Source organism: Scyliorhinus torazame, chromosome 3, assembly GCF_047496885.1.
Source record: "Scyliorhinus torazame isolate Kashiwa2021f chromosome 3, sScyTor2.1, whole genome shotgun sequence".
NCBI lineage: Eukaryota > Metazoa > Chordata > Chondrichthyes > Carcharhiniformes > Scyliorhinidae > Scyliorhinus > Scyliorhinus torazame.
Genome location: NC_092709.1, coordinates 198674807 through 198687757, shown reverse-complemented (window position 1 = coordinate 198687757; position 12951 = coordinate 198674807). Strand labels below are relative to the sequence as shown.

At 45.2% G+C, this 12951-nt stretch overlaps 1 protein-coding gene across 7 annotated transcripts in view; it reads left to right on the top strand.

Moving 5' to 3' along the window:
• The window catches only part of corin (corin, serine peptidase), a 420139-nt gene that overhangs the window by 94356 nt on the left and 312832 nt on the right, over window positions 1–12951 (top strand). For all 7 annotated transcript variants that reach the window (XM_072496714.1, XM_072496713.1, XM_072496715.1 and 4 more), the window contains exon 4: window positions 3953–4160. In XM_072496714.1, coding sequence (XP_072352815.1) covers window positions 3953–4160 — 208 coding nt within the window. The remainder of the gene's footprint in view (window positions 1–3952; window positions 4161–12951) is intronic.

Sequence of the window (12951 nt, the reverse complement as noted above, 5' to 3'; positions counted from 1 at the left end):
AGTGACCAACTTTACCACAATTTTTGCATTTGTTCTCCTTGCTCCAACAATCTCACTTGGTTGCAGCGATAACATGGTAGGTTCTTGATGGACCTGCTTCTTACAGACTCCATCTTGTGGAATTTAGCTCAAAATCCAATCAGCGCATTTCTCTCACAGCAAGTTCCATAAAGGTTGCAAGTTCTGTCGCAGAATTTGGGGTTAACGGGCCTTCAGTCACCAATTACCTTTGGATGGTTTCATTCCTGAGGCCACAAACTAATTGGCCGTGAAGTGTATGATATTTGCAGTGCTTTACTAGCTTTGGCAACGATTAAACAAATTTTGAAATGTTTTCCCCTTCCTCCGGAATCTTTCAATGATTTAATAGTCGACGGGGAGAGAAATGTTCTTGCAAGACGGTTGTTAACTCCTCATGTGACTTCTCTGCAGGTTTGGCTGGGTGTACTACTTGTACAGTGACATCGATGTCTTCGTCCCAACTGAGCTGAGAAAGGTCGCAGTGTACAGGTCTGCTGGTGTCTGATTGGCTTTAGGGAACGGCTGGAACCTTCCTCATAAAAGTTCCATGTCTCCTCCTCATCAAACGTGTCCGTGGCGCCTTTTCTTCCCACCATTTTTGGATTGCAACTCCCCGATCTGTGCTACTCAGCCTTCAGCCTGTCTTCCCTACTGTCTATTTTCTCTCTGTTTAAAACAGATAAGCTCGCAGCGCACAAGCAGACTAGCTGTTTCCGTGCCTCGCTATTGATTCCCCGTATGGTCTAAGCTTTTAAAATGCTGAAAGGAATGAAAGGCTCTTTGAGCCATTGGAAATGCCAGCTGTGGAAGGTAACTAGCCAGGTTTCAATTTGGAGACTGTAGCATTCAGCTGAAATATCTGTCGGCGCTAGAAGAATTTATAGCAGAGGTTTTCTTTTCCTGACAGGATAGCTTGTAAAGGGGCTCTGGAAGGAGCTGGCTTATGGTCCAAATGACCTCTTCAGGCTTAATACTGTCTTGGAGACCTTTTAACTTGGACCTGCCAGCAGAAATGATCATGAATATACTGCCTATTAAGCAGGTCATTAAAGACCAGTAAAAATATTGCTTTCTAATTACTTGTAAACTATCAGGATTATCATATATGACTATAACTTTAAAAGGCTACTCATTCTGCTCTGATTATTCTGGCAAAATATTGGTAATGAACAAAACAAATTCCATATTTATATAAGCCTAACTGAAAAAACTTCTCAATTCAATTCGGGTACCTTCAGTGTTAATTAAATACTGCATTAATTGAATCAATTTTTGAGTTTAACTACACACAGCTTCATCATAATGGTGTACTACAAAATTGTAAACAAACTCTGGAGCAGCTAGTTCAACGGACTTTTTTTTAGTAGAATTCATATTTATGTACTTGATCCAATATGATTGGCAAATGAACCATGTGTGTTAATAATGAAAAAAACTTCAGCGATTGTAGTCATGAAGCTGGTTATATGCTTCTCAGTGCCAGCTGTTTCACAATGTTGGACTTGAATTCTTGGTGAATTGGAACAATCTGAATAGCTGATGCAATTTTAGGCCCCTAAACTGAATGTTTACTGATGATTCAAATCGGCCAAGGTCCACTTAAATTGACTTTGCTTTGATTATACAAATTAAAAGCAGCCTCACTGAATTTCATAATATGAACCTGACAAAATGACTCACTATTTCTGGCAAAATAAAATGATTTTCCGAACTTAACCTGCAGCTAGATTTTAGCTCATCTCAAAACAATTAATGTGACCAGAACAAATCTTTTCCAAAATTACTGTTTTTACAACATTACTTGAACAATAAATAAAACATAGTAATTTCCTCCATTTTACCAGTCCGAATCACTGCGATAACAGCAGAAATGGTGGGACAATGGGGTGGTTGGACTTTTGGCTGAATCAGTGCCCGATCTCTTCCCACCCAATTTCACACTCCAACACACACACATGTACACCCACAGGTCCTGTGTTGTCTCCCTCTTCCTTGTTGGCCACATACACATGCCAGTGGGGAGGCAGAGTCAGTGTCCTGATCTATTTCCTTCCCACCTGCCTTTCTTACCCCTGCCTGGTCCAGGGTGGCAGTGGTAATGACTCTAAAGTTTCCACCAGAGGTTTCCTCACACTTTACCCCAAAATGTCACCCTCATAAACTTTTCCCTAGGCTGAGGCCTAAACATCATTTTGAGTTCTTCTTTCTCTTTAAATACCTGGTCACTTATGGTGCTACAGAACTATGGTATTTTGAAATTTTACTGGCTGGAACCCGAGTGCTTCCATTGGTAGGGAATCTGCCAAGAATGTTCCCAATCTGACTATGAACCCCGTGCCAAGAATATTGGTCAGGCTTTAAAAGGGTTTGGGAGGAAGATGCCCCACTGCTGTTCTGCAAAGAAAAGGTATCTAGCCCAGCCAACCTTCATATCGAATCCTGGAAACTTGGGAAGAATTTAAAAAAAATCTTTTATTGAACATGTAGTTTGTTCTGTTTCTAGATGAAACTATCTTTGATGTGATTTCTCACATCTTTTCGGTCCCTCGTTTGAAAACCTAGGACTCTGGTAGAAACCTATCTAATTGTTCAATACTTTTGCCTCGCCTCACACTCAGTCTTACAATTTCACCTGTTATCTTTCCTTGTCAAGTACTTAATCTAAAATCTTTCCACGCTCTCCAATTTTCCTTTGTGGAAACCTTCTCTACTCTAAGGAGAACAATCTAAATTTCTCCAATGAAAATCTCGCATCGCTGATGTCATCTGGGTAATCTTCATCCAAACATTGACATCCTTCCGAAAGCATGCAGTACTCTAATTGAGGCTTAATGTTACTTTCCTATTTTTCTATTAAATGTCCCTATTTACAAAACTAAGAATCCTGTGTTCTTTCCTAACTGCCTTATCAACTTGCCATGCCATCTTCAAAGATTTGTGAATATGCACCCCCAGGTCTCTCTGTCCTTGCATCTTCCTCAAAATAGTAGATTTGGATTAAATTATACCACCTGTCCCTGTTGTTTCTCCCTACGTGCATTACTTTGCACTTATCTGGACTAAATTCTATGTCTCCTGAGGTTTGCCACTATCTGTTTACTATTTACTCTGTTACAGCATCATTTCTCTGCACAAATTCAAAGTCCATACAGTGAACAATCCCTGCTAATTTCATCGTGAGCATAATACAGCAACAAGTAGAGGAACTTAGTATGGTTGTTTCACCTTATCTGCAACATTAATTTAACTGTTTTACTTGTACTATTTTTGGTGGTGTCACATCTTTTTCTAGTTTCATACCTTTTAGGGCAAGATTTCAGGATTATATGTGCATAATCAACATATATTCAATACAATTATTGGGGGAATTTCATTTATTATTATCTATTCGGCATGGACCTGTCTTTTTTTCGATATTTGTTGTCCGGAATTTTAACATGTACACATAGTAGATATGACTTAGAAATGGCTGATTTTTGATAATTGTCTGATATATTGAAATTCATCAGAGTACATTTCTAATTGGTCATTTAGGTGTGCTGTTAAACATTTGCTGAAATTACTATTCCTTTTGATAAAAAAATCTATAAAGTTTCCAAGTAAATGGTTTCCATTGTCAATTTCACAAGAAACATATTGGAACTGGTTGGGCTTTTAGGGCAAATTTAAATAAAATATAAGTTTTGCACTTTGAGAACAATAGTATCCACAAAGTTTGTTAATAGAATTGAGAACCGAAGTTTTTGATGCTTGATTGCTTGCCTTCTTTATTTAACTTCTTAAAAATGTAATTTTGAACTTTCTGAAATATATGTTTCTGCCATAAAAGTTCAGAGAGTCTTCATCCTCAAATGTGATCCTTGTATGTGCTATTTTTAAAAAAAAAATGAAAAATGTAATTCTTGATTATATTGTCCACCTTTCCCTTTAGGTGCCTGCAGCAATGCAAGTTACAGCCTATGTGAAATGCTGCCCTATAATCAGACTACTGTGCCGTCCTATCTTTCAAACTTCAGCATCACGGACATGGAAATGCTCATCCGTTTCTTCAATCAGCTTAATCTCTTGCGTTGCTATGAACATATCATGCTCTTTGGCTGCAGCATAGCTCTTCCAGAGTGTATCAACAGTACTGAGAGGTATGTGAGCAGGAAAGCCGTTGATTTTTGATTTGTGCAGAGTGAGAGGTATTCTGCCTGTGTTTATTGAGGGTACCTGTCAGTTTGGTAATGACACTGTGGGATAATATTGTACAAACGCTCAATGCATTAGTATCATTTTGTTTCCATACTTGTTTAACAAAGGCATTTAAAATAAATAGGTCAATGTCTTCATTAAAATAGCAGAGGAATTTGAAATGAACACTTTGAGTGTTTATTGACTATTATTGATTTGGGGGGGAAAATCAAGTTCTGATAGAATTGGTTTATGCTATATAAATAAAAGTATTAATGCATGCAGTAAGAAAAGGTCATTGCTCATTGAACCATTACCTGATCTGCTCTCAGATTATTGTTCATACTGCTGTGTGAGGCTACAGGAGCGTTCAACCATTGGTAATTTTCCAATACCCCTTTCACCTTCACTCCTTGTCCACAATGGAACAGGAACCTGGCCTCAACTCAACACAGCTTTTTCATTCAAGTTCAGTAGTGTTTTGGTTTCCCAAAGTATTACTCAATCATTTAACATCTCTGGCAGTTTTCGTCCCTCTTAGCTAACAAATCTTCTTAATTTGAATACGAGTTTTCTGTTTGGATTTTATCCACTTTATTAGTAACTCAGAACACTTCCTGTAAACATCATTTCAGTGACTGCACTTTGAGCCTGATTATCCTGTTCATTCTCTCTCAGCCCTTGACAAGCTAGAAAGAGCCCAATAATCACCAGTTTAAATTGATCAAAAATACAATTGTGTTCCTCAAGTTTCATTAGACTTTGATGATGTATTTTACACGTGAAGCAATCCCTTTCTTCTCATTTATCTAATCAGCCTATATTTTTATAGATCCATTGCCAAGCCTTGGAAAATACCTCAGATGTGATTTTTCAGGCTGGTACGAAGCACGCGCAAATCCTGTTATGGCTGCTAAATCTTGCGAGAGGGTCAAAGCGAGATCTCAGTATGACACCTTCCCCACTCCATGCTGGTGACATGATTTCTGGTTGTGCTCCTGATTTTCATTTATTTAAATCAATTTAAATGTCATTAAATAGCTTTACGCCATACCTTCCAGCACCCCCCCACCCCACCCAGCGGTGCGACTCAGCACTGACAATGTCGGGGGTGCGGCGGTGCCTTTAGATAGAGGGCTGATGCTGGGTAATGCACCCTGGCAGTGTCAAGGGGGCACTGAGGGGGTAAAACCTTTTCCATTGGGGGTGGGGGGAGAGGGGTGCTGCCATAAAACACACTGGGTGGGCGAGAGAGAGGGGGGAGAGTGCACCCTGATACGTCTGTGATAGGAGGGAAGGTTGCCCTGAAGCCTGTGGGGAGAAGTCCTCCATGGCTTTGGGGGTAGGGAGAACGGTTGGGGGTGGGAAGGACGTCCATATTCTCACTGATGTCTGTGTAGGTGAGCTTCCCGACTCAATCAGGCCCCTCCCTGTCAGAGTATGACGCTAAACACCCCCATTGTTTTTTTTCTGACAAAGTGTCAGAGGATCTGGACGGAAAATGTGACTGTGTTTCTGGGGCGAAGAACACTAGTTTTCAGTCAGGACCTGACACTTTGCCACTTTCTTGGAAAATTCCGCCCCTTGTTAATGTTCTTCTTCTCCTGCATGCCGCTCCGAGTTGTCCTTTATTATAATGATTTATATAGATGTAGGTTCAGAATCTCCTTAAGTACTGTCATTCGATAGGATGGCAACTCAGCAATCCATTGAAGGACGGATTGTTGGCCTGTTGTGAGACCCTGAAAACCCCTTTGAACACTGGTGTGCAGCAATTATGGCAGCAGTATGCGATTGAATGGCGGAAAGCTGAGCTTACAGGAGAGCTTCAGCAGAGTTCCAATTGCAGCACCGTTGGGCAAATTTCTCCCATCCAGGACTGAGTTCCATGGCGGGCGTGGGGACGGGAGTGTTTTCCGCTGTGGAGGTCAATGGGAAACCATGCCATTTCCTCTGTCCCCGAGGTACGTATTTATGCATCCAGGAGTTTTGCAGCATTTTTGGTGGTGGGGCAGGCTTGGTGGTGCATGGCCTGTCATCATATCCAGCTGCCATATTTAACATCACTGACCAGCGTTGAAGAAAGAAGAAGGGACCTCCTGAAGAAAGAAGATGGATCTCCAGGAACAATCTGAGGCTGGAAGATGGACCACTTCAAGGACACTAAAGTCGGAAGATCCACCTGATAGACACTCTCCCCACCCAGTACTGTGGGGTTCCAGGGTGGCTGGCAGCGTCTATCCTGAACTCTGGGTGCAGCCCCAGGCTTTGTTCAGGTAAGACCCGCTTTTTGCAGGCTGCGTTGGTCCAGATATGTACTGGATCAGTATTGTGCCCACTGAGTGGCTTCTGCTAGTGCTGCAATGGAAACTGAGACATTGACCATCAGATGCTGCAATATGGTTGGGTCCACAAGTGCACTTCTGGAGTTGGCCACTACTTCCATGCTGAGAAGGATGGGTGCCAAGTCTCGAGCAACACCCTGTGAAAAGCTGGTGGTGAACTCTTCCATGCTCTTTAACAGCAGGTTTTTTGCCAGGTCTGTCAACATACAAAGCATTTCATTGGACATACCCATTAACCTCCTTCTCTCATGTGCCCCATCAAAATGCAGCAGAACTTATAGACTCCTCTGCAGCAGAACTTATAGACGCTCTCACCCTCCACCAAGCTGGCACTTGTGCTACCCATAGCAGCTGCCTCCAGTTGTCCGCCATGTTGTCCTGTAATTGAGAGAGCGAAGTGTGCAATGCAGTGTTTTTGGAAGGATCTCACTGTCTTGCTTGAATTAGTGGAAATTGTTGATAGATAAGTGATGGGTTTGTGGTGCATTGAGCTGTCTGTGAGGCTAGCGATACTGTTGATTGAATATGATTTTTGAAGATCATAGAATCCCTACAGTGCAGAAGGAGGCTATTCGGCCCTTCAAAAGAGCACCCTACCTAGGCCCAATGTCCCACCCTATCTCCACAACCTCACCCAACCTTTGGACACTTGGGGACAATTTATCATGGTCTATCCACCTACCCTGCATGTCTTTGGACTGTGGGAGTATGTGGAGAAAAGCCCACGCAGACACGGGAAAAAGTGTAAACTTTACACAGACAGTCACCCAAGATTGGAATCGAACCTGGGTCACTGGTGCTGTGAGGCAGCAGTGCTAACCACTGTGCCACCATGCTGCCTGGAAGTGTGGCGGAGGCTGGTTAAATCTAAGCATTCAACAGGATTATTAGACTAGAAACAATGTACAAGGGTATGGGAAAATCAGGAGAATGACACGAAGTCATAATGCTGATTTGGAGAGCCAGTACAGACATAATGAGCTGAATAGCCTCTTCCGCGCTGTAATGATTCTGTGAATTCACTGCCTTGCCCATGCATGTGAATTCTTTGAACTTTTTGCAGCACTGCATCCAAGTCTTTGAGGCTTGATTCCTGGCATTGATTATCACAGCTACTTGGTCCCACTCAACAGCAGGTTGAGCAAACGGCATGACATTGGCATGCTACTTGTATCCAATTAACTGGTGCACGGTAATCATGTATTGTGAGCCTGACACCTATTTTTGTAGGCTGGCTAATTTACCCCCGACTGAACCTGATTGGTCTCCTATGTTTGTTTCAACCAGATACTTGTCCATGTTACATTTTGCTTGCCTAACAGCCACCCATTTACCAGTCTATTGAAATATATTTCCATGTATCACATGATGCTTAGACCTTGACCTTGACTTTTGTGGCCTCATGGAGACTTCATGGCTTATCCAAAATGGTACCTGGAATCTAGATCTGGAAGGCCCACCCCCATTTCCAACTGATCCCATTTTCACCTTGGAATATAAAGCAATATGAGTTACACATGGGGAAACCTGAATTCAACAGAGACACTTGAACTCATTGTTGTGTTTAAATAGAGCCCATTTCTGCTAAAGCAGTGTGTAATTTATAAATTTTTAGAGCAGACACAAATGCTCACAAAGGGAAGTTAAGCCTGCCAAACTGTCAAGTTATTAAATTCACTGCCCATTAAATTTTGAGGAGAAAAAAATGAAACCTGCCTGCGTCTTGCAAGTTGAAAAAATCTGTGCTTGTAGTTCAAAAGCTGTTTTTTTACATAACCTTAAGGGTTTTCAGTACAGCTCTATTACTGCTTGGCTGCTCCGACAACCAATAATTATCACAGTGGGAGGCTATAAATTCACAGATGGATTGGCAACTCCAAAATTTTATTAAAGGATGAGCTGTCTTTGATGTGGAGTTATGAATGCAAATGTTTGTCTCAATAGGAGATTAAGCACTTGAGGTGATTTAAGTGTATTGAATGGAATTTTATGGAATATTTAAGAAGAGTGAAGCTTGTAATTCCAATTTCAATTCTCTTCCCGCACTAGTGGTGTACTAAGGCAGACTTTTATCTGTTTCCATGGCTGGTAATTCCCAGAATAGGTGCTAGTCTGTTACCAGGGGCTTATAGCTTGAGGGGGCAACGCTCCATATCAAGCATGGCTGACCAGGAGTCTCCCCCATTCTTTACCGACAGCCATTGGAGTGTTTTGCCGATTGACACTCAGAAATTTGTATTGGACACTTGGAACTTTATTTGATTTCATCTTAGTATTGAGGTCTGCCCATGGGGGATAATGGGGAGATTCCATGGTGGGTGTGCATAGGCAAAGGGTGGAAAGGGCGTCATGAGTTGGCATAAATTGGCACTAATTTGGTAAAGTGACTATAGGGGGCCATCAGGATGGGTGGGGGGGTCATGGAGGGTATGAAGGATCATTTGGATAAGTGGAGGGTGACGGGCTGGCACGGAGCTTATGGGGGACATGGGGAATGCGAAGGCGGGCATACGAACACACAAATTAGGAGCAAGAGTAGGCTATTTGGACACTTGAGCCTGCTCCGCCATTTGATAGGATCATGACTGGATTAAATGGAGGCACGCCATTTGGAGTGGAGGGCTTGGGTTGTTGTGAGTTGGGATAGATAAGGCATGGTGAATGGGCGATTTGGTGTAAGAGCGAGGGCTAGGGGACCAACACAACTGGGATGAAGTTCCAGAGAACCGGTTGGGCCTTTTAAGCAGCCTATGTGGCATTCGGTAGCCTCTGTGACACCCCTTACAGGTGGCTGGCTTTTTCTCCGTTTGTAGAAGGTCCCCCTTGTCTGGCGGAGTTGGTGCACCGCTTTCCTGGTGGACAGCAGGTTAAAGTCCATGTAGCTTTTTCCTCTCCACCAGAATCTCTATGGTCGGTGCCTCGGATTATTGTCTGTCTATCAATGGAGTTGGCCGGTTATTGCCTAGCCACCATCTCTACCCATCCCTGCGTGCCTTGTAGGCGATAATTTCTCCTCTGATCACAGCCTTCAGCGCCTCCCAGAATGTGGTGGGTGAGACCTCCCCATTCTGGTTGTTAGTAATATACTCGTCTGTGACTTTTGATATTTTCTGGCAGAAGACCTTGTCGGCCAGGAGGGCTGTGTCGAGCCTCCAAGGGGGAGTGTTGGGCACGGCCCGTCTCCAACCTCATATCCATGTAATATGGAGCGTGGTCGGAAATTACGATCACGGAGTATTTCTGCTCTTCTATCCCAGGAAGCACCGATTTCCCCACTACAAACAAGTGCACTTGCAAAAAAAATTACAACCCCTTCTCACCAGGGTGCATGAACCTTCATGGGTCCACTGCCCTCATCTGCTCCATACATGTCCCTTCTCTAGCCATGTTTGCCGTTTTCCCCGTTTTGGGGGTTGCACTGTCCATCAGCAAGTCCTGTACACAGTTAAAGTCCCCCCCGCAAACACCCCATGATTGGTCTGTGCGTGTCTATGTTGGGGATTTCTGCCATGGTTTTCTTTACAAATTCCATGTCATCTCAGTTGGACACATATACGTTCACCAGGATCACTGGTGCCGCATCCAGGACACTGCTGACCATGACGTACTGTCCCCCTGGGTCCGTAACCGACCTCGTCGCGGTAAATACCATCCTCTTGTTAAGTAGTATGGCTACCCCCTTGGCTCTTGTCTTGTAAAATGATGGTACGTCTGTCCCACCCAGCCCTTTTAGTCATTCCTTCTCCCACAGGGGCCTCTCTTGGAGGAAGACTATGTTGGTTTTCATACTGTTCTGGTGGGTGAAGACTCTGAATCTTTTCACTGGGCCGTTATGACACCTGACATTCCAGGTGACTATTCTGATGGGGGATTTTTTTCCCTCCCTCCTGCGGGATCAACCATACTTACCTGTGGATGTGCCCCTGTACTCCCGGGGTTTCCCTTTGTTAGGGGGCCTTGCAGAATGGCCGCAGTCACCGTATTCACCATGAGGCCGGGCCCCTGCACTCCGGGGTTTCCCTTTGTTCAGGAACCCTCCAAAGTGGCTGCTTGCAGTGCCATCTTGTTCCTTGTTACCACAACTGGCCTTTTGAAGAATGTCTAGAGCCCTTCCCCCTCTTCCCCCTCATCGCTGTCGTTTTGCTTCCTCCTCCTGCTACCCCCACCCCAGTGTTGCCCCCCCCCCCCCCCGTTCCTCCCCTCCTTTCTGCCCCCCCTAGTTTCCTCCCCTTGGTGGTGTACCCCCACCCCTCGCCAGGCGCTTGCTCCCTGGTGGGAGATGCGCCGTGCCCCCCCCCCCACTGCACTCATACTTCCTGGCACTAGCTTTCCTGCTAATGTGGTTGCCCCCTCCTGGGGCCGGCCTGACCACCTCCCCACCCACTTTGTCGGGATCCCCTCTATCTCCTCCTCACCCTCTCCTGTGCTCTGCTGCACTCGCCCTCTCATTTCTGCGAACTCGTTCCCCGGTTCAGAATGAGGCGGTACAGTCCCGCGCAAATTGTCCTTTAACATTCTGCCTCCTCTATGCCCACCTCATCACTGCCTCCTTTGTTGCTTGTCTGTTCTGTTCTTTTGGACAAAATCGTCCACATTTCCAGGGGTAGTCAAATAATGTCCCTTGCCCAGGTATGTTACCCAGAGCCTGGCTGGGTACAGCATTCCGAATGTAATCTTGTTCTTGTACAGGGCCGACTTCGCCCAGTTAAATTCTGCCTGGTGATTTGTCAGGTCCACCCCAATGTCCTGGTGCACCCTGAGCCTGTGTCCCTCCCGGCTGCAAGCCTTCATTTGCGTGGCGCAGGGTGGGATTTATTCCCGGTCCTGGTACCGGTGTAGTTTGGCGCTGATCGTGCTCAGCTGTTCCCCCATCTTGGGTTTCGGCCGGAGTGACCTATGGGCCTTGTTGATCTCCGCTGGGTTGGGGAAGCTGTCTCTCCCCACCAGGCTCCCCAGCATCTGGGATACGTCTGTAGGGTTTCTGGCCTTGGTTCCTTTCTGCAGACCCACTATCTAATGTTCTGGCGATTTGACCAGTTTTCCTGGTCCCCCACCTTCCCCTTCATGTTCCCCGAGAGTCACCACCTACCTCTTTTTTTCGGCCTCCAGGGCACGATTCGGTCGCTCTGGTCCATCGGGGCTTTCTCCAGCTCCTTTACCATATTCCCTTGAGCCACTAACCTCTCTCCCATTTAGTCGAAGGCTACCTGCATAGTGGTCAGCGCTTCTGTCACTGCCGCCTTGATTTCAGCCTTTATTTCCTCTTTCATCTCTTTCAGTTCCCTCCTGAGGAATGTCTTCCATCCATCCTCTGGCGGGTTGCTGGTCTCCCTCTCTCGGGAGTGGCCGGAGACCCCGTGTTGTGGGTCCGCTGACTCATTTGCGCGCCGCTCCTGTCCTTTACAGTCCTTTCTGGTTTCTCTACAGTCTGTGGAGCTGCTTCCTGGCATTTCTGTTGATCCTTGTGTTGTTGAGGGTGAGGGAACGTTTTCATCTGTTTTTTGTTGGCTAATTTTGGCTAAACGTGCTTATTTTCCTGTCCTTCGGAGGAGAGCCACCTGATGTGTGACTGCTCAGCACACTCCCACCACATGAAGTCCGGATGAGATGGAGTTTATTAAGAAGGCATTGGCAGCCATCCCAGACCTTGACTCTCATCAATTGATCATGGGGGGTGATTTCAACTGCGATTTGGGCCAATGGATGGACAGATCGAGCCCAAGTTGTTAATAATGCAGGGAATGGCAAAGGAACTGGGGGTGTTCATGGAATAGATGGGAGGGGAGTGGATCCGTGGAGATTTAGGCATCCGGAAGAGAGGGAGTTCTCCTTTTTCTCCTATGTGCACCGGGTATATTCCCAAATAGGCTTTCTTGTGATGGGGAAATCAATACTCCCGGGATTGTGGGGGCAGAATATACTGCGATGGTAATATCGGACCATGCGCCACATTATGAGGACGTGAAGTTAGTGACCGGTCGAGTTCAGTGGCTCCCGTGGAGATCCTGCGTTCCCAGAAGACAAGGGTTTTGTGAGAAGGTAGCCTCAGGCATAGAGAGCTATGTGGACTTTAATTAAAATGGGGAGGCCTCGCCCTCCACGTTTTGGGAAGCACTGAAGATGGTGTTTAGAGGGGAGATAATTTCACATAAGGCCCACAAGGTCACGGTTGGGAATGTGGAAAGGCAGAGGTTGGTTCGATTGTATTTTGGATGTGGACAGCGATATTCAGCGGCCCTGACAAAAGAGCTGTTAATGGGGAGATAGGGAAAGGGGTGAACCAGCTGTGTCTCTCGGGGTGTATTCTACAAGTATGGGGAGAAGGCCAGTCGCCTGTTAGCTCACCTGTTGAGACGACAGGTGGCTACACGAGAGATAGCCCAGGTTAGAGAAGAGAGGGAAGGGCTGA